Here is a 20,403-nt window from a genome sequence, read left to right on the forward strand (position 1 = left end):
TCAACTCTGCTTTGCACAATAGATCTTTTAAAGTGAGCCAAAATCCAATGAAGAATTGCCTCAGGAAAGATGACACATTCTGGATCGTTTTCCTTCATGTCAATAAAAAGTCAATCTTCCAGCGTTGCTATTGTTCATATAATGTTTCCCAAGTTTCCCCTGTTATGAATAAATATAGCAATAATGAAAAACAGAGGTGACAAAGGAAAATAACTCCACCTCCACCTACTTATCAGGTGTCCTGATCTGACTTGAGTGCTGATTGCTTAAAAAATGGGGGTTGGCTAGTGGTGGGAGGTGTGTGTTGGGTGCTAACGCAATGTATTGTTGTACATTTGTTTTTTTTAAAAAGAGAGAGAACTGCTTAAGTCCTGTTTCTATCTTCTCTTAGAAAGTAGTACTCTTGTTACTAGATCATTTTGAATGGCTACATTTTTGTTTGATAATCGTCTCCGGGTGGCTTCTTCTTCTGATACATGTTGCAGTCAGTTTCAGCTTATATAAGCAGTACCAGAGTTGGGACTGTGATGATGATGTTGTCGTTATACAGACGTGAACAAATTGGTTGGTACCATCTCTGAAATGACTTGTAACTGCCATCTCGTGTTGTTTATTCCATATTTAACACATATCTGACTTTATTTTTGATTTCTGATTCAGTTAAATATTTGATACAATTAAAGAAATGCAAACACGCCATAATGATAATAATAATAATAATAATAATAATGGATTGCATTTATATAGCGCTTTTCAAGGCACCCAAAGCGCTTTACAATACCACTATTCATTCACTCTCACATTCACACACTGGTGGAGGCAGCTACAGTTGTAGCCACAGCTGCCCTGGGGCAGACTGACAGAAGCGAGGCCCCTCTGGCCAACTCCAGTAGGCAGTAGGGTAAAGTGTCTTGCCCAGTGTAGTGTCTCCACACTGCATATTTTCAGCTGTTCCCATGGATGTTCAATAGAAGATTAAGATCCTGGCTCATGGAGGGCCATTTAAGTAGTCCAGTGTTTATTTTCCAGCCATTCTTGAGTGCTTTTAGCTTTCTGTTGTGGGTCCTTATCCTGTTTTAGGACCCACAACCTGGGGCTAAGCTTTCTGACGCTCCATGTTCACAGTAGGTACACTAGGTGTCCTTTGTTAAAGCTGATAGAAAAAAAAATCACCACTTTTACCTCAGTCCAAAGGAATTTGGGGTTTGTCAACATGCAGTTTCACTTTTTTGTATTTTTCCGTCAGTAGAGGAGCCCGCTTGGTTCGTCTTCCATGGAACCCGTTATTGTTTAACATGCAGAGGATGGGGTGATCAGATAGTGACAAGATTTTGAATGGCTTTCTTTACTCTTCTTCTACCATCCACACTATCACTTCTGATGAACCCGGGTTGTAATTCTCCTTCTGTACACATCCTGGAAGGTTGGCTTATATTTTGTAAGAAAATTGGCAACCGTGGTCACAGGAGCACAAAACCTCTGGAGATAGTCTTAACCTTTAATATCTATAATCTTCTGTCGGAGATCCACAGACAGCTGTCTCCTTTGCTTTCTCTGGTTAATGTTCAGTATGTTGCATACAGTGATACCTGATTAAGCAACAGCCAAAGTAAGCTGAATGGCTGATGGAAAGCTCAAAGACACCTGTGTTGATAATTAAGATTAAATACTTTGTTACTTTGTTAGATTATTATTGTAGAGTCTTTGCCTTACAGTATAAAACACATTGAGGTGACTATTATTGCGATTTAGTACTATAAAGATAAAATTGAATTGAATTAAACTTTGTTTAAAACGTGAATATTATGCCAGGATTAATAGTTGCTTTATTGGTACCAACAAATATGCCCATACTATTTTAGCACGTCTTTATAAAATATTCATACTTATATTTTTACTCTGTCACAGGCATGTAAGTATATGACAGACATCGGTATGAACTGAAACCCCTTTAGGATAACTGCAGTAATGTTTCCCTCTTTTAGGTGTTGTTCTCCCGATTTGCCTCTCCCCATGTCAACATCCACCTGGACTCGAGACCTGTCACCGCCAGTGTAGCACTGCTCGATGCTGACCATTCAGATGGAGCCATTCTGATGGCCACAGGAAACAAGGTAAACCACTAATTATGGAATGCGCCTGTGCCTTTTTTGTTTGTTTGTTTTTATATTAAGTTCTTTTGTTCTGAATTCTGCCCACCTAGATCACTAAGGTCCCTTTAATTGGCCCCGGCTGTGGTCAGCTGACCACATGCATTTCGTGTTTGTTGTCGTCAAGAGTGACAGAATGTGGCTGGTGTGATGGACGCTGTACAAGAGCAAGCGAGTGCACCTCCTCCATCTGGACCCAGGACTACTGCACACCTGAGATTACCAAGGTAACCACAGTACACAAAGGTTGTGCATGTTTTGCGTGTTCATCATTAGCCACAGGCATGATTTGGTCATCCAAAATGAGCGCTATTAAAGCTCATTGATATTTCAGTTTTTAGGTTTCTTCTATATGTTCTTCAGTGGTTCTGAAATAAAAAGCAAACTTAAGTAACTTCTCCTGACTGTGTTTCCTTAACCATGTATCATACAATCACACCATGCTGTGTTCATACCTTACACAGACTGTCTCTTACTCTTCTCCTGCCAAATACTGTTCATGTAACCTGTCTGTTGAGCCTTTCATCTGCACGTGTTTGCACTGTATTTGTATAGTACTTACGAAGGTTAAGGTGCTTCCTGAGAGGCAAACGTTTTACAGCTGCACTGAACTACTAAACTCTGCTCTGGCATTGTCAGACTCAACTAAGCTCAGCTGGATTCTATTCTCTCTGACTTTAATGCTACACTCCATGCTGCTACTCTGCCTTCATTTAAACGCACACACACACAAAAATGGCAGCTGACCTCCATTGCCCTAAATGTACCTCTAAAAGCACCTTTTGTGCTTGAAGGTCTTGCTTGAGGGTCGGCCTCAATCCAGAAAAGCTGAGTGGATGTTTCTTGCACAGCAGTCGTTGCCTGGTTGTTACCTTCTAAGTGTTGTTACTTACTCTTCTGCATCATGTGCTCAATGTGTGTGTGTGTGTGTGTGTGTGTGTGTGTGTGTGTGTGTGTGTGTTTTGTTTTTTTCTAAGAAGGAAACCAGTTAGTTGAAAAAGCTTGGTATTGAGCAGTTTTTAGAAATGGAGAAAATTAAGTTCAGAATTCAACTGCACACTTCTTTACTTTCTACATCTCATCTCAGAACATATTTGTAGTATTGCACATGTCTGTTAAGTTCAGGGTCCACATCTCAATTTTATGGGAAGAAAAATGTCAAAGGGATTGTTTAAAATATGTTCTTTATGAATGCATTAGGTTAGTCCAGCCTCTGGACCAATACGAGGCTCTACTGTAGTGACGATTTGTGGCAAGAACTTTGGCTTCGACAAGACAGAGAACTTCAAGGCTTCCATGGTAACCGTGGAGGTGGCAGGGGCTTCCTGTAAACTGTCCAGGCAAGAAAACTCCAACAGGTATGCTTGTGTTTTGGTAAAGAGTGTTTTTTGGGGATGGGAGTGTTAATAAATGTTGTGCATGTGTTTTGTGCAAGTTGCACTGGCCTGCTGTGACGTATTCAAACAGCACTGGTTCTGCACAGTATCTGAAAAGCCACCTTTTAGAGGAAAAGGGAGAGCCAGAGTGTATGTTAAGTGGTGAGTGTTTATGAAACAAAGGGACCACTACACTGGTGTCCTATAGGGGGAGAGCACATTTATTAGGGGTTATTGTGTTGAAGGAAGAATGTTAAGAAGCCCCAAACACCCCCACCCTTAACTCTTTTGCAGCCTGCAACATTCAACACATGACTCCCTTAACTGAAAAATTGCTGGGAAAAATCGCTGAATGCAGACTTTCCGCTTTCCCAAATCCACTGGGGCCATGTCCCATTCAGAAGAACCCTTTTGCTACAAACAACCTCATTACAAATTGGGGGGAAAATAAAAACACTGCCCACACAATCCCATGAAAATTGTGTCTTTGTGCATTCCTGCAAGGCAGTGGATGATCATTGAATTAAGCTAAATGCCGGCTGGCTTGGCAGGGTATAATGCCTGATCTATGTGTTGTTTGGGGGGGGTTGGCTATAGGTGGACTGAGATGCACTGTTCCCCAGTGTTTAATGGGAACCTCACCCCATCAGGAGACGTTGTGAAGGTCACCAGTGGCCAAAATGTGACCAAGTTCAAGGGTTTCAATTTTGTGGTAAGACTACTTTTCTCCTTCTTTTTGGTATCACTGTTTTGAAAATCTCAGTACTTTACAACTGATTCTTGACATGTAAAAATGGAACATGGTGATATCACATGTTACCAAGTGTACTTGATGATGGTAAAGCTGCTGTTTAAAACTGTTTAGGATTGATTTGTAATTCTTCGGTTCCTACGATTCTTAGAGTCAGTTTCAAAAACTATATATTTTTTACCCACAGAGTGGGTAACAAACTTTATACATACCCGTTATTAAAATGCATCTTGGGCTACAGCCTTGTGCAAAACAAATGGGTAGTGATAACTGCACTCTTATGAACTGGTGCATCACTGCTTAATTTCCCTGGGGTGAGAAATGTCAGACAAGTAAGCTGTCCTAAAATATCAACCGAACTTCTTGTACACTGCTAGAAAGTTAACTTGCTCTCAAGTTTTCCAAACCGCCTCAGAAATCCATCACTGATGATCACATGAACAAGTACTTTATATATTGAAAATAATAATTTATGTAATTGTAATATTACTCATATTCACGATAAATAAATTCATATGTAAGGTAGAGACCCAACAGTAATACAAAGAAACCCCCAACAATCAGACGACTATGAGCGAGTACTTGGCAACAGTGGGAAGGAAAAACTCTCTTTTAACAGGAAGAAATCTCCAGCAGGCTCAGGGAGGGCATCTATTTCCTGCAACTGCTTGGGGTTTAGGGGCAGGAGACAGGACAAAAAACACACTGTGGACACAGAGAAATGAATAACGCATATGCATGGTGAGTGAAAAGATCTGAGAAAAAGTAGTGCTCAGTGCAACATGGGAAGCCCCCAGCAGCCTAGGCCTATTGCTGCGTAATTAAGTGAGGATTCAGGGCCACCTGAGCCAGGCTTAACTTATAGGCTTTATCAAAAAGGAAAATTTTAAGCCTAATTTTCAAAGTAGCAATGTCAAAATCCTGAGCCCAAACTCAGAGCTCCTCTTTCAACATGATATATGATAAATATGGAGAAAACCCAGCTCTTGTAAATATTTAGTTTACCCTCCATCATTAATAACACCATTCAGTTGATATTGCAGCAACATGGAAGAAGATCTGATAGCTAGATAAATCTGAAAATCTGATATCGTGAGCACTAAAATCTCCATGTGTTCTTCATAAATCCTGGGTACGTTCATACCTTTACTTTGTAGTCCAGTAGTGTTCATACCACATGTTAATGTTAATGTCAATGCCAGATTTAAAAAAAGTTGGTGGTTGTCTCCTTCTCTACCTGTAGGACCCTGTGATCAGTGACATCTTCCCAACATTTGGGCCAAAGTCAGGAAACACCATGCTGACCATTACAGGAGCAAACCTGGATACGGGAAGCAAGCGAGAGGTGACAATAGGGAATGCAATCTGCAACGTTCAGAGGTACGATCACTCTTTTTTTTCTTAATGCTACCTTTGTTTTCTGTTTGGCTTACACAGATATATTGTCTGTATGGATAATTTCAAGTTAGCTTTTTTAGTTGTGGGCTTTTGGGGAGGGGTTTTTTTTTCATGTCATCAGAAAAGAATATACAAGTGTTTATTGTGCCTTAGCATTACTTTCATTTTAGGGAGACTTTTTTTTTGCCTAGCATTAGCCTTTGCAGAAAGGCTAATAAAATTAAATGATCTTTTTTCATTATCTCTTGTTTTTCTTGCTCTTGTCCTCATTCTATACTTTTTTCTGCTCTACAAGCAGAATTACCTGCAGGACCGATGAGAAAAACGCATGAATAGCCTCTTGGACAATGCTTACCATTGTACATACTAAAAAAACCCAATACATCATTTGTTTTTACTCACTCACCCTGACCTCATCTTTATCACCACCATCAGCTGGTCATCCAACATGGTGACTTGTAAGACGCCACCATATGCGGTTCTCTCAAGCCAAACTGTGAAGCTGACAGTGGATTCGGTGGAGCGCCGCGCCCCTATGCAGTTCACCTACAACCAAGACCCGATCATCAACAACATCCAGCCCTCACGCTCCTTTGTGAGGTTAGAGTTTAGTTTATTAAGATCCCCATTGGCCCCTGCGATAGCTGTAGCTACTCTTCCTAGGCTCTGACGAACTTTTCAACAAAAAAACCTTTTTCATATCTAAAACAGTCATTCAAATGATTCATAATGAATTCTGATATCATTTATAGCCACATCTGTGTGATGGCCAGAGTTGAACTGCTTACTACATATTTAAGCCCATTTCTTTAAAAAAAAAAAAAAAAAGTTGGGAAGCAATGATTTACAAATCTCATAAATCCATATTTTATTCACAGTAGGGCATAGAAAACATTTCAGCTGTTTAAACTGAGGCATTTTACTATTTCACAAAAAATATTAGCTCACTTTGAATTCGAGGGCAGCAACATGTCTTAAAAAGGTTGCAATGGGAGCAACAAAAGGCTGGAAATGTAAGTGGTGCTAAAAAGAAACAACTGCAGTTGTCAGTTTTATTCATATAGCTTAAAATCACAACGACAGTCACCTCAAGGGGCTTTGTATTGTAAGATAAATACTCTATAGTAATACAATACAATAATTTGGCATCTAATTAGGTCTGTTGGCAATAGGTCATTATCATAATTGGGTATAAAAGAGCATCTTAGAGCTTGGAAGAGTTTCTTAGAAGTGTAGACGGGCAGGGTTTCACCCATCTGCAAAATACTACACCTTCAATTGTGATAAGTGATGCAGTGGTGTCACTGCATGGGCTCAGGAACACTTACAGAAAACACTGTCTGTGAACAAAGTTCACCACCATGTCGTGATAGCGACACAGTGATACAGAGAAGAAGCCATATATGAACATGATCCAGAAAGGCTGCTATCTTGGGCCAAAGCTCATTTAAAATGGACTGAGGCAAAGTGGGAAAAAAAATTCTGTGGTCACATGAATCAAAATTTCAAATTCCTTTTGGAAACATGGGCCAGACCAAGAGGATTGTTATAATTCCTCAGTTTAAATGCCTGATGGTTAGGTGGAGCAGCTGCCTACTGAATTGGCAGCATGCACATCTGGTAAGGCACCAAACAATGCTGAAAGGTATATACAGGTTTTAGAGCAATTCATGCTCCCATTTAGACAATGTTTTTTTTCAGGGAACATCTTGCTTATTTCAGCAAGACAACAGTAAAATGTATACTGCATCTATTTGAACAGTATGGCTTCATAGCAGAAGAGTATGGGTATGGAAACAGTCTACCTGCAGTCCAAACCCTTCCCCTACTGAAAACATTTGGAGAATTAATAAAACAAAAAGTACAACAAAGCAAACACAGGACAGCTAGAATCCTCAATCTGACAGAAATGGTAAAACATTCCTCTCACGTTTTCTCCTTTTCTATCTTCTATTGTGAATAAAATATGTTTGGGATTTGTAAATCAGTGCATCCTGTTATTATTTAAATTTTACCGAGCATCCCACCTTTTTTTGTAAGTGGAATTGTATTTATTTTGGATATCAGTTTGCAGTCTCAGCAAATTTCCTCTGAATATAAGCTGAGACATATATTTCTTGACCCAAGATGAAGTACGAAAGAGTGAGTTGGCGTTTCGACTGCCGATTAATGCTTTAGTTTTTACAGCAGTAGGAAATGAGTGGGAGGTGATGAGTGGCTAAACTGCTAACGCTAACAGCTGGTCACTCCCTGTAGGATTCTACTGTTTCCCCTTCTGATGCTAATGCTAATATCCTTTCTCTCCCACCTCACTGTAGCGGAGGCTGCACAGTGTCGGCTCACGGTTTTTTCCTCAAGTCCGGCCTTCAACCCATGATGCTTGTCTCCATTGGTCAGAATACTGAGACCTTCCATGTGGTAAGTACAATTCGGATTTAAACATTAAAATGAGAGTTGTCAGTGAATCTATATTTAAGTAGATGAAGAAATGCAAGTTTGAAATTTGGTTTTCCACTGGTTTGAAAAATACAGTCTAGAGATGATGATACTTTGGAGATGGCCACCTCTCCTTCCTTGTTTTTGTACATCAGTTCAAACGTCAATTCAACATAATAGAAAAAAGCCACTGTTTAAAGCTATGTGGTTTTTTCAAAAAATCATGAAAATGTAAACATGAATATGTCATGTAAACCTTTTGGTTCCTAATTTACGTTTCTGAGTTTAGGTCTTGAGGCTTCTCATATCCTGGGCCGCATTAAATCACATGATGAACAGCAGCAGGCGAAATGGAGAAAAATAAACATTCCAGTGCCTCACTATCACATGCATGGTATTGCCATTATGCATACCCACGCTTCCACAAACCTCTTAGAAGAAAAAAAGATTTCTCCACAATAGTAAAAAGCTAAAGTTTCAGACAGACATGAGAAGAAAGGAAATGGAAAATCCACAGTCTGATCTGCAGGATCCAGCTGCAACCTCTGACTCATGCACAGTAGCAGAAGCAAAGCCTTTAGGATGCTCTGGCTCACCTCACCTCCGTCAGGTTTTATTCCACTTATTGCACGAAAGTGATACACACACACATACACGTACACACACGCACCACTTTACAGTGAAAGCCTGGAGGTGTTTTAAATTATACAACACATCCACACACGTCTTTCACCACGCTGTCTGTGGCCCTTTAAAATTGCTAAAATTGATGTATCTCAATTATAAAAGCCTTAAGAAGTTGTTAAATGTATATAAAATGTCATCCAGGTCATAAGTCAAAGGCAAGGGACTGGTTTGAGTTACAGTGACATTTCTACTGACTAATCCGGCCCATTAGACTCTTGATAAATGACATTTTATAGCTCATATATTATATCACCTGAACAAGAGGATCATATTTGAACAGAGGGAAGCTGTACAATGTAATCATTAAGGTTAAATGCACTTTTTTTCTACCAGTCCACATGGCCTTAGTGTTATACTTCCTGCATTTGAGAGTATTTGAGGGTCTGCCTGGGTCCAAGTAAATGTCATCATCAGAAAGTGAAATGTGGCTATCCACTTACCCTCTACATTGTTGTGACTGCTCTGACTTACCCATGCAGACATTACGCTATCCATGCATTACGCTACAGGTTATTAAAATGACTTTGTCCACAATGTGTGCAGCTGAGATTATATAATTTCATTTAGGACATCTCACCGAAGTGCCAGTGCAGTTACACTGTGGTTCACTGCAAAATGACATTCAAACTATTTCACATTGTAAGTCAGAGTGTTTTTATGGATGATGTTACTGAATGGGATGGACAGTTTTGCTTCACTTCCCAGCAAAAAGATGAAGATCTTCAATGTAAAGCACAGGCGAGAGAAAGGGAAAAAAAACTTCTTGGCGAGTGTTTTGCTGTCTTAGCAAAGTTTTCATGTTGCAGCCAGAATAATTCAGTCCTGTCTGAAGTAACAGTGCTGACCGCATAAACTACCCAGCGTGGTTTCCGACGATGTGAACTTACTGATCCTCTGATCCACTCTCATAGTGCACTTGGATAACAGTCTCACGGCTTGGGTTTCATTGCAGTTGCTGTTAAAATGATACCATTTTTTCTCCTTTAAGAGAGAAAGTAAATTAAGTAAGTTTAACCTCTTCTTGTCCTGCCAGCTGAAACTAAACAGAAACTGTTGCTCTTACTTTCCTGTAACTTCTCCAATTGCATAATCGGTTGGAAAATGGTTCTAAGAAATGTTCTTTGAGACTAAACGTGGCGTGTTTTTCTGGTGGTTCAAAACAAACAAACAGGTCCTTTCACACAGGGAATGTGTGCCCTGTCTCTTTGTGTGTTGTTTGCTTTAGGGAGGCGGTTTAAGGGCAAGAAGTGTAATGATGTTATCTGTTATCCTGAAACGCTCCTGCAGGTTCAGTCAGGAGATAATAATAAGCTTGCTAAATACACACGAATACCTGAACAAAACACCTACTCTAATGGAATAAGACCTCCATTTCAAATCTTAGTGGCAGAATATCCTTTTATCTGTCTTTGTTTTTCTGTCACACTTTTAAAAACACACACGCACACACAGTCTGCACTGTCTCATCTTTCATTTTCCCTTTCTCTGGTCATTGACCTGCGTTCAGGTCATCACTTGATGGGTCTCAAGGGAGCTCAGGCTTCATTACACACCAACAGCATGAGCAGATGCAACTCTGAAATTAGCCTGATGATCCAAAATTACTAGTTCCTATTCCTACTTCATCCATCAAGTAGACGGACCTCCCAGTGTAGCTGTTATCACTGCGTATTTTGTTGGCGAACTTCCACTGAGTTCCTCTGAGAGACAGTAGGTTTTTTCTTGGTTTTTTTAATTCCTTTATTATTTTTCTTTCTTCATTAGTGTTTCTCTAGCATCCAGTATGAGGGGAAAAAAAGACAATCTGTCCACTTCACGTGCCAAGATTTGCCTACTTCATGTTATTTTGCCTTTTGAGTTACACTGACATTCTCTGTTCTCTTGTCGACACATTGCTTTGCTTTTTTAATTTTCTACCCTGTGTGAACAGTTAGCAGGGGTGTAGATTTTTGACTGACCAGTGGGTGATGCCACATCTCTGTTTAGTTAATTAAATCACGTTTTACTTCACGTGCACATCAAAAAACAAACATTGCTGAATTACAGTTTTGAAAAATGCAGTCATCAGTTTCAGTTTGTAGCAAATTGTTACAGCCAAATGTGACTGCTGTAATTTCATCTGTAGTTTTATGGGATGTGTAGGGCCATTTTGCTTTTTAAAGGGGTTTTTTATGTGTCACCTGGTCCTACGGTAATGGAAGCTTATATGCGGTTGGTCATGGTCTAGTTCACTTTAAAGGTATTAACACATTTTGTGACAGTGTGTGTGTCTAAGATGACTGAAGGCATGTTTAAGTGAACCTTCGACCTCAGAGATTATCGTTCATTTTGAACCGGAATAACAGACCAAAGAATAGCAAGGACGAATTTCAGGCTTTCCTGGAAAGGGCAAGAGAAAGCATGAAGTGAAATGCTTGTATAAAAAGGGCTATTATTACTAATGATTTAGGAAGGGATCATGCCCCATAGGGCTCCAGCTGTCGCCTGTTAAATTCTTTCCAGTAAACGGGATGGGTTAAGCCATAGCCTAGGAAAGGACAGTATAAGTGTCTCATTGTAAGTCTCATTGTGCCTCATTGCACGGATCGTTCACAAATGGACAACACAGAAGTTTCTATCGCCAAGAGTAATGTGAGCCGGCGTGTCATGGCTCTAGAACTGTGTTCATGTGATCAGCTTAGTGTCCGAGAAGCTGTTAAAGAATGAAAACCTGCCATCCAATCAGATGAGATCTTCAGCCCTGAGATCTTCACACTAAAACAGGTTGTAGAAAAAAAACAAGACCTACTGAGAAACCAACAGCAGAGATTTAGGGGTCTCAGCTAGAGCCAGAGCATAAAAAAACAGCCAGTGTTGACTTGATATCTGGCCTTTAGATCTCCAGTAAAGCCCAGTCTCAGCCAATCTCAGCTTTCCCACAAACATCAAAGAGATTTCTTTTATGCTCCATCGTGAAAAGCTGGCATGGTCACAAAGTCAAAGGAGGCTACATATACACACAAAAAAACCCAGCAAAATGTCATCTGTGAATTTTCACATTGCTCCTAACACAAAGCTCGGGGAGTGGAGTTCATGATGCCAGGACTGCTTTGCTGTACTGCACCATCACAGATAGTTTGGTTTAACTGGAGGCTTCACCACAGCCAGACACCTGTTGCCTGAATTCACAGATTGGCTTGTTTCGTGTCAGACGCCTCTTCCTATCTCATCCTGGAGGAAATAATCCTTCCAGCTGACACCTGAATGCCTCACAGAGTTTCTTTACTTTCCCATGGCCCCCCACAGCTGGTAGGTGTCTGAAAGTATTTGTTCCTGTTAGACCTGCGCTGTTGCTAAAATATGAGGCCGTAAGATAAAAGTGGTACCAGCCATTTATCAAGAAAAAACAGTTGTTGTCAACAATAAACAGGTAATTAATGCCAGATATGTCAATCTGTGGGTTAAAACATATCAAACAGTTCCAAAACCTGATTTTGAGGATTTCAAATAAACTTATGTTTATTTGATAACCCATAAAGTACTCTTGCAAAGAGTTCATTATATTATAGATAAACATATTTAATGTAGTGTAGTCCAGCTCAGCAACTGAAAAGAGATAAGTAAGAGCATATATAAAAAGACAGAGTGTCTTAGGGGGGTGCAAAATGCATTATATAAAAGGCAAAATAAGAAATAATAAAACTGACACTAAAAAGCTGAGCAAAGATGCAGCTGAAGTGAAGTCTTTAAACCCAAAGTGTATGACCGCACAACGCAGTGTGGTAGGAAGCAGCTCCGGTATAAATCACTCTTGATGTGACAAGCACTTTTGTACGTGGGAGCTCCGTTATGACTTGGCTTTTTCACAGGCTGTTACACTAATGATCCTTCGGGGACAGCAGAGGTTTTTGGGATCGCTGGTTCTCTCATCACCCCACAGTAAACCTCTTGGCTCACTTGCTGTCCAGCTTGCCCAGCAATTGTATTCACAGCTGCTCCCAACTTAAAGCCCGTCACCTTCTCTCCTTAAATAAGAGGAGACATCAACCAAACAATGAATCTGACTGCAGTTTCCACTAATTCACAGGATATTTTTCCTTTCACTGCACCCATGGGAGGCAAGGAGGAGGGGGTTTGCCCTTCGTCCTATTCTGTCCGCTCCTTATTGATATGTAAACGAGAGAGGCGCATCGGATTGCTTTTGTTATGAGACCTGGGAGCTACCCTCACACACTAACACACACTTTATGTTTGCTTTTTGTGTTTTGATTGTGTTTGTGCACTTTATGTCTGCGTTTAAGCATTTGCAGATGAACATTTCCTCTGCATGTGTTTGTATGTGTCCATTTGGGCGACTCACCAGGGAATCAGATTGGCAAATGTGTGAGGAAGTTTCAGCCACACTTCAACAATACTGCTGTTCCTGCAGTCAGAGCACCTCTCCAGGGAGGCAGATATCAATCAGTATGTTAGAAGTCAGATTTCAGCCAGTCTGCCAAGTGATTTTACATATAACAAACTATACTGACTCCATAATACATTGTTTCCCAACTGGTCTAACCCCATGAAAAACGCTGGTTCTTTATTCTCAAGTCATAGTCTTAAGAATTCAGATCTCCCATTGTGAAGAAAATACACTGAAAATATTAAAGTGTAAAGGGGCCTATTCTATAGTTCTTCTGATTATTTGCTCCTTGAGAACAAATGATTTGAATAGCGGGTGCATGGCGATTTCTTTGCCCACACCCATGGAGATGATTGCTTTCACTGATAGATTAAAAAAAAACCACAAAACGTGAAGAGCAGTGAGCCGCTGCGTCCGTGCACGCCACCATCTTGTAGCCAAGATCATTAGAGATAAGAAAAAACAGTCCACACAGGGAGTGAGTCACTCATCTACCATTGCGTTGAAGATGACGGTTTGTCACTAGCAGTTATTCCAGGTTCCAGTTGCATAGATAACCCTCTAATGTATGTACTACCAGGTGATATGCTAATCACCAGTATCCTGCTCTCATTGGCAGTTGCTTCAATTGTTTGCCTTAAAGTTTAAAAAGAAAAAATCTCCGGACCTGTCTATTTCACATCACCATTGGTTTTTTTCACACGTAATAATTTCAGATTGCAAAATATCATTGACATTTTATGGCTCTGCATTGCTACATTACTGCTAGACACAGACAGAAATAAAGTAAAATGATAATAGGTCCCATTTAAAGTGCACTTGGAGCTGATTCAGGTTTCCCTGTTGCTTACAGTATAGGGAACCCAGCCTACTGTTTATTAACTGGGAGCCACTGAAATAATTGTGAACTGTTTGCAGTATTCATTTAAGGTTTTAGTCCAGTATTCTCACACAGATACTCAAAATTACTAGCAGCTGGCTGGCTGTTGGTTAGGTGCAGAGAAGACCAGGGGTAAGGTGTCTATCCATACAATCATCCAATCCAGCCTCTGGCACTTATTCAAATCAGTCAGTCAGCAGTCTTCATCTGTCTCAAGCAACACAAACACACACTTTGGAGGATGGAGTGAAAAAGACACACACACCCTAGCTCTAATGGGAGGAGCCAAACATATAAACAACATGGCACATGATCCATTATCATAAGACTGTGCATCTGCAAGCTGCTTTGCAACCCATCTCATGCTGATTTAAATCAGCTCTATTCTATGCTGTTACTGCTCTCCTCATCTCATTCAGTCAGAAAAGCATGGCAGTCGTGGAACAGACGTGTGCTGCTGAATTTTAGTCTTCATTTGGCTGTTGTGGTCTACCTGTTCTTTGTTATGCTATTACTCAGTGATTATTCAATGATTATTGACATGTCTCTTTAAGTGTCACATAACTGGCATTCAAGGCTGAAAATACAAAGGATGTTAAATATGCTTCTTTGTTTTTCAGGGGGGGAAAAATTGCACTATTGATTTAGAGCAACTAAAAACCATCCATGGCATATCCTACCCATTTTGGCCCTGGACACTGTCACAAGAGAGATTCTTTATTTCAAGAGTTTCACTTCCTGTATAAATAGAAGTTAAAAATCTCTGTGGTGCGTCTCTGTGTCCCTAAAGAACTTCATTAAATGACAGTAAAGACTCACAAAAACATCCGTGTGCCTGCACAGCAGGTGTTTTTCCACCTCCCACTCCTGCTCTCAAGGACACATCTACTTTTGTAACCCAGAAGATAAACACAGTCTATCATTACCAAAGAGCAAATATCAACATTGATCTTTCAGCACACAGACAAGCAAATATGGTTTGTTCTGTGAGCACCTACATGGAAGCATATAATGCCATCACACTTTCTAACGGCTTTCTGTCACTTGCATGGGTATTTGCTTTGTGTAATGGCTAAACCCTTTCTTTTATTCTCTAAGCTTGACCTCTGTACCGGAGTCTGGACATAAACCTAAATCCAGTGTTGTCTCCTTTAGTCCAAAAAATAAAACAGCATGGTTACAGGGAGAAGATAAGTTAGCAAATCATTGTGTAATCATTATTAGCTTAAATGTGAAGGCATGTGAAAAACTTTCAGATTAGTATTGCAATTGCAGTGATATGTACAGAAACCAACATGCAGATGTTCAGCATAGTAGTAGGTTAGTGCTGACCTCTGTCATACTGTCTTTGCAGTGGATTTCCCTTACGTGAGTCTGTGGCACTCTAACATTTCATGTTTCCCTTATATAAGCACACCGTGCAACATCATATGGATATACAAAGACACAAAGTCCAGCTTTAGACCTTAAGTCAACCACATCGTGTTTAGATCTCTGCCTGGAGATGTCAGCCTCAGTGTCTCAATCCCTGTTGGATACCTTTATTAATGTTAAACAACATGAAACTGCCACACCTCAAAGGGCTGTTTTCTATTTTCCAAGCTGTCTGTCTCTCACTGGGGGCCTTAGCGAGCACAAAAGCTGTGAGGCCTATGTGGGTGGAATCCAACAAAGGATAAAACTCTGTTGTGCCCCTAGGCTACACGTGTAAACACAGCAGTGGCTGACAGCAGGCACAGTCCCATGTAATGTGTTGAGTGTAAGAGAAGCTCCCAAATGAAGAATTATTACATCGTTGCTCTACAGAGTGACTGAATCAAGAGCTTAACCCAGTACCAAGTATCAAGAGTAGTTGAAGAGTTGCATGCGTGCAGATGTGTGTCTGTAATTTTAAAGACTGGGTCAGAGAGGTGCCAAAAATCAATTTGTTGTGGTTTTTTAATGGTTGCTGCTCTTTATGTATCATTAAAGGTTAAGCTTAGAGCGAGCAGTCAAGAAAGGGAGTTGGTTTTATGCAGTTTGGACTATTTTTGAATGGCCCTTTTTTTCTTTTTTACACTGTTTTAAGTCACAACAAGAAGCTGAGAATAGATTTCCATAAATCTAAATTGGATCATTTGAATGGTTCTTCTGTAGTCAGATACAGAGAAAAGAAATAGTACATAAATCTGGAAAAAGTAAGATATATTTTGATATAGTGTCTACAAATAACTTGGATTCCTTTATTTGTGAACATGTGTCTCTGATCACCCAGACATTATTATCTTAATTCCTTGCAACCTTACATCAGAGCTTGTAAGCTTCTTAATAAAAGAAACACCCTGGAGTTTAACAAGGAAAGTGTTTTTTCCCCAGAGTACCTGAGTAGTTTGCTATGGTTTTGGTTTTGTTCTGTTTTTTCAATGAACTAAAATGATCTTGAAAGGTGTCTGCATTTCCACAGTGGTCTAATGCATTTTTATCTGTCTATTGTCCCACCTGTCTTTCCACCAGAGCTGTGTGTATGGTGAAAATCAGACTTCCATCCAGTGCACAACACCCTCTCTGGTCAAACTGGGCATGCAGCCGCCGGTCATCACCAGGGTGTCATTTGTCCTGGACGGCTATTCAACTAAACAGTTGGATATGATCTATGTGGAGGACCCGCTATTCCAGGACCCTAAGCTCACTTCTAAGGACAACAAGAGCATAGTGGAGCTCAAAGTGAGGAGATTTGCACAATAAACCAACTTTTAACATTATGAACTTTCAATGCAGTGTTCAGTGAAAAATGACCTGGCTACAGTCCATAGCTAAGAAAATCTCTTCCTATGTGCTGCAACAAATTTCAGTTTCAAGTTCAAGAAATGCTTTGCTCGCTTGACAAGAGCAAGACAAAGGTGCAGAAGAAAAATAGAACAAAAACAGAAGAAATCATTAGTGTTTGTATTCTATTCTGTATTGTTAAGTTCACAAGTTAGATTGACAAGTTTGAGACAGGTGGAAGTTCACACCCCATAGTTCCTGCGCTTTACCTTCCAGTGCTCACACGCATTCACACGTAAAGCCCCCCATGGTCCAGGTCAAGTGGGGAAGGAAACAATACTGAAAGAAAAACAGGATGCAGAGTCAGTTTCCCATCATTTCCATCCTCCACACCAACATCCCCATCCCTCCTCCACTGTTATACCTCTCTGTGCATGCTCTCTATTGACTTGCATTGTTGTTGCTGCTGAGGGCAAAGCTTTTGACATATTAATGCTGCTTTTTGAACACCACAGTCCCCCGAGTCTGTTGTAGGAACACAATGAAATACATATTTCTCCCCTTGTCCCTTTTTTTATGTTGTTGATGGATTATGGCAGCTGTGCTGAACTTCTTGCATGGGACCCTGGCTGCTTTCTTTTTTTCTTTTCTTCTTCTTCTTTCACTTTTTTCCCAGACATGACCTTGCCCCTGATGCTAAATCCACCAACACCCCAACATATATCCCCCGTTCAGCCCAGACAAACCTCCCATTTTTACCCACGGGGAGGTGGTACCAGTCATTGCACTGAAACAGACCGCATTTAACGCCATCTGATAACCCTACTTCACAGTGGCCTCAATGAAAGAGGCAGATGCTGGGCTCATTTAGCACCATCTGATAACTGTAGCCTCAAATGGCTGCAAATAACAGCCAAATAAAGGAATATTTACCTTTGACTGACAGCACTAGTGTGAAGCATGTGAAGGAACCGGGCTGTTGGCTTTGGCTCGTGGCCAGGCTCTTATCACTATCCTGATCACTTCTAATTTTCATTGCGACAGTTTATTTAGAGGGAATGGTACTGTGCTGTTGTTTTTAACAACTTTAACCCCTCTTTGCAGTGTCTATAATATAGTCACGCTATGGGGAGGAGACACAGCATTAGAAGTGTTTTGGATAAACATGTATTGTCTTTGTGAGCAACGTAATTGCAAGTGTGTGTCTGTGTGTGTGTGTGTGTGTGTGTGTGTGTGTGTGTGTGTGTGTGTGTGTGTGTGTGTGTGTGTGTGTGTGTTTGCATAAGAGGGAAAGTGTGTGAGTGCAGGAACAGGTGTGAGCTACCACTCTGTATCAAATTGGAAAATCCCAAGCTGTCACGCAAGGAATGTGATCATTCTCTTTATTGCCTTCTGTTGCACTCAAACAAGTGTGTTTATGTCTGTGTGTGAGCCAGAGGGAGAGGGGAAGAGAGATGTGAAATCACAAGAACGAGCAGAGAAGACGCAGGAACAACAGAATCCTAGAGTAGGAAATGAGTGGAGCCAGAAGAGCCAATTAAGCGCTAATATTTTCTCACAGCTTTCCGTCAAAGAGCACATGCTCACTAACTCAGTTAAACGCACTCACACTCACGTGGTGAGCAGCTGCGTGTGCCTCGAGTCACATCTCAGTGGGGTGTTTGTTGTCATCCCACTAGGGTTCACGCAGCTAGAACCCTAGACAGTTGCTCTGTCTTAATCTCATCAGCTCCAATAAGATGTCCAGTTTGTGTTCACTGGTTTAAATCACTATGAGTCATCATTAACTTTGTGAAGAAGAAGGATGCACCTCATTTGCTTTGGCATGCTTTCCTCTGGTTTCGGTGCCTTCTGCTTACAAATTCCAGTATGCCCTCAAAAAAAGCCATGAATTTGCCTCTGAAATTTGGCTCCAGGCAAGAGAATTAGTTCTGCAACTGCACAAGAGAACTGTAAAATTAAGTTACTAGAACTGATTAATGCTAATTAAATATGTAAACCTTTATCTTAGTATTAAAGTATGGTGCAATGTTGTTGAGTCCTACTTCAATCTTCAAGTTGACCAACCTTTGGAAAATTTTGATCTTAAATGTCATTTCTTTTTCCTATTCTCGCTCCCTCCTTAATCCTTCTTTTCTCTCTTTCCAACCTTGTTCTCCCTACTGCAGGGCGATCGGATGGACAGGGAAGCAATGAAGTGTCAGGTCCTCACCGTTTCCAACCACAGCTGTGAGAGTCTGACTCTAGTCGGAAACACTCTGCAGTGCATCGTACCCACTGAGCTACAGGTTGCCACAGCCAAGGAGCTGCAGGTGGAGGTGAGAAAAATGTGCACTACACAGGCACTAAGAGACTGATGTTGTTATGGCTTCACAAATATGGAATCAAGTTTTAGTTTGAATAAAAACAATAAAAATGATATTTATATTCTGTTTATTACCAGCCCTATGTGCCAGATTTTCGTTTTTTCGATGGTCAAAAAACAAAAAATAAACACTTACACATTAGTCCCTAAAACCTACAAAACATGCATGCGAGACATGCAGTTTGTGGGGATAGGTTAATTGATTAATCCAAATTGCCCATAGGTGTGAATGCGTGAGTGAATGTGAGCATGAATGGTTGTGTGTTAGCCCTGCGACAGACTGGCGATCTGTCCAGGGTGTACCTCGCCCCTCACCCTATGACAGCTGGGATAGGCTCGAGGATGGATGGATGGATGAACCTACAAAAATCCTAGAATTAAAAATTTAGACACAAGTGCAGAAAAGTAGAGAAACCACACCATGTATAAGTACACTGGCAGCACATCTCTATACCTCCACTCAAAGTGTCCAACAGTCAGTTAACACCTCAGTTAATAAAACCTTTCTTTCACTGAGTTCAACACAAACATGCATCCACACACCAGACTTACACATAACCCCCCCTTGCTAGTAATAGCAAGCTAAATGTTTCAGTCTGTATTCATTTCCTTAAAGACAATGCACGGTGCCGTGACCTGTCTCACTCATCCAGTGAAATATTGGCCAGAGATAAAGAAGTATGTTGGTTGTAACAAACCAGCTACTTACTGGTCATAACTAGGGATGGGTACCGGTGTCGGTTCTGACATAAACGGTAGTAACCAGACCGAAAAGCAGCGCACATTTCGGTGCTTTATTTCGGTGCTTTTTTTTCCTGAGCTGTGATACACTTTAGATTCTAGCCAATCATTTTACGTTTCCGAGGATAGTAGGCGGGGCCAGGTACGTGCGTTCTGTTAGAGCAGAGCTACAGATTAAAAATGCCCAAGGCGAAGCGGTCAAAAGTCTGGCTGTACTTCACAGCAAAATATGCAAACTCAGCAGCAACAAGTGCTTTAAGCTGATACTGTGATACTGTCAAAGGAGGTAACACCTCAAATCCGATGAAACACCTGGCGACGCATAGCGTTTTTTTTAAAAGCCGAGAAATGCGCCGTATTTGATAGCTTGCTGCGAGACCTCACACCGAGCACATCTACTGCGGGTGGGTTGCCTGTTATGCAACATCCCCCAAAAACACGAAGAGGAGAGTCCTGGCCCCTAGCCCTGCCAGTGTAGCAGAAATGATGA

General features: G+C 40.7%; 1 protein-coding gene across 2 annotated transcripts in view; it reads left to right on the forward strand.

Moving 5' to 3' along the window:
* The window catches only part of met (MET proto-oncogene, receptor tyrosine kinase), a 70,443-nt gene that overhangs the window by 30,215 nt on the left and 19,825 nt on the right, over window positions 1-20,403 (forward strand). For both annotated transcript variants that reach the window (XM_086299580.1, XM_086299579.1), the window contains exons 4-12: window positions 1,986-2,114; window positions 2,204-2,377; window positions 3,351-3,508; window positions 4,124-4,238; window positions 5,521-5,657; window positions 6,111-6,275; window positions 7,994-8,093; window positions 16,556-16,765; window positions 18,976-19,125. In XM_086299580.1, coding sequence (XP_086155706.1) covers window positions 1,986-2,114; window positions 2,204-2,377; window positions 3,351-3,508; window positions 4,124-4,238; window positions 5,521-5,657; window positions 6,111-6,275; window positions 7,994-8,093; window positions 16,556-16,765; window positions 18,976-19,125 — 1,338 coding nt within the window. The remainder of the gene's footprint in view (window positions 1-1,985; window positions 2,115-2,203; window positions 2,378-3,350; window positions 3,509-4,123; window positions 4,239-5,520; window positions 5,658-6,110; window positions 6,276-7,993; window positions 8,094-16,555; window positions 16,766-18,975; window positions 19,126-20,403) is intronic.

The sequence above is a fragment of the Aulonocara sp. 'chitande type north' Nkhata Bay genome, linkage group LG7 (assembly GCF_057382095.1).
Source record: "Aulonocara sp. 'chitande type north' Nkhata Bay isolate Kocher_YH1m ecotype deep benthic linkage group LG7, A_spYH_male_GT1.1, whole genome shotgun sequence".
Lineage (NCBI taxonomy): Eukaryota > Metazoa > Chordata > Actinopteri > Cichliformes > Cichlidae > Aulonocara > Aulonocara sp. 'chitande type north' Nkhata Bay.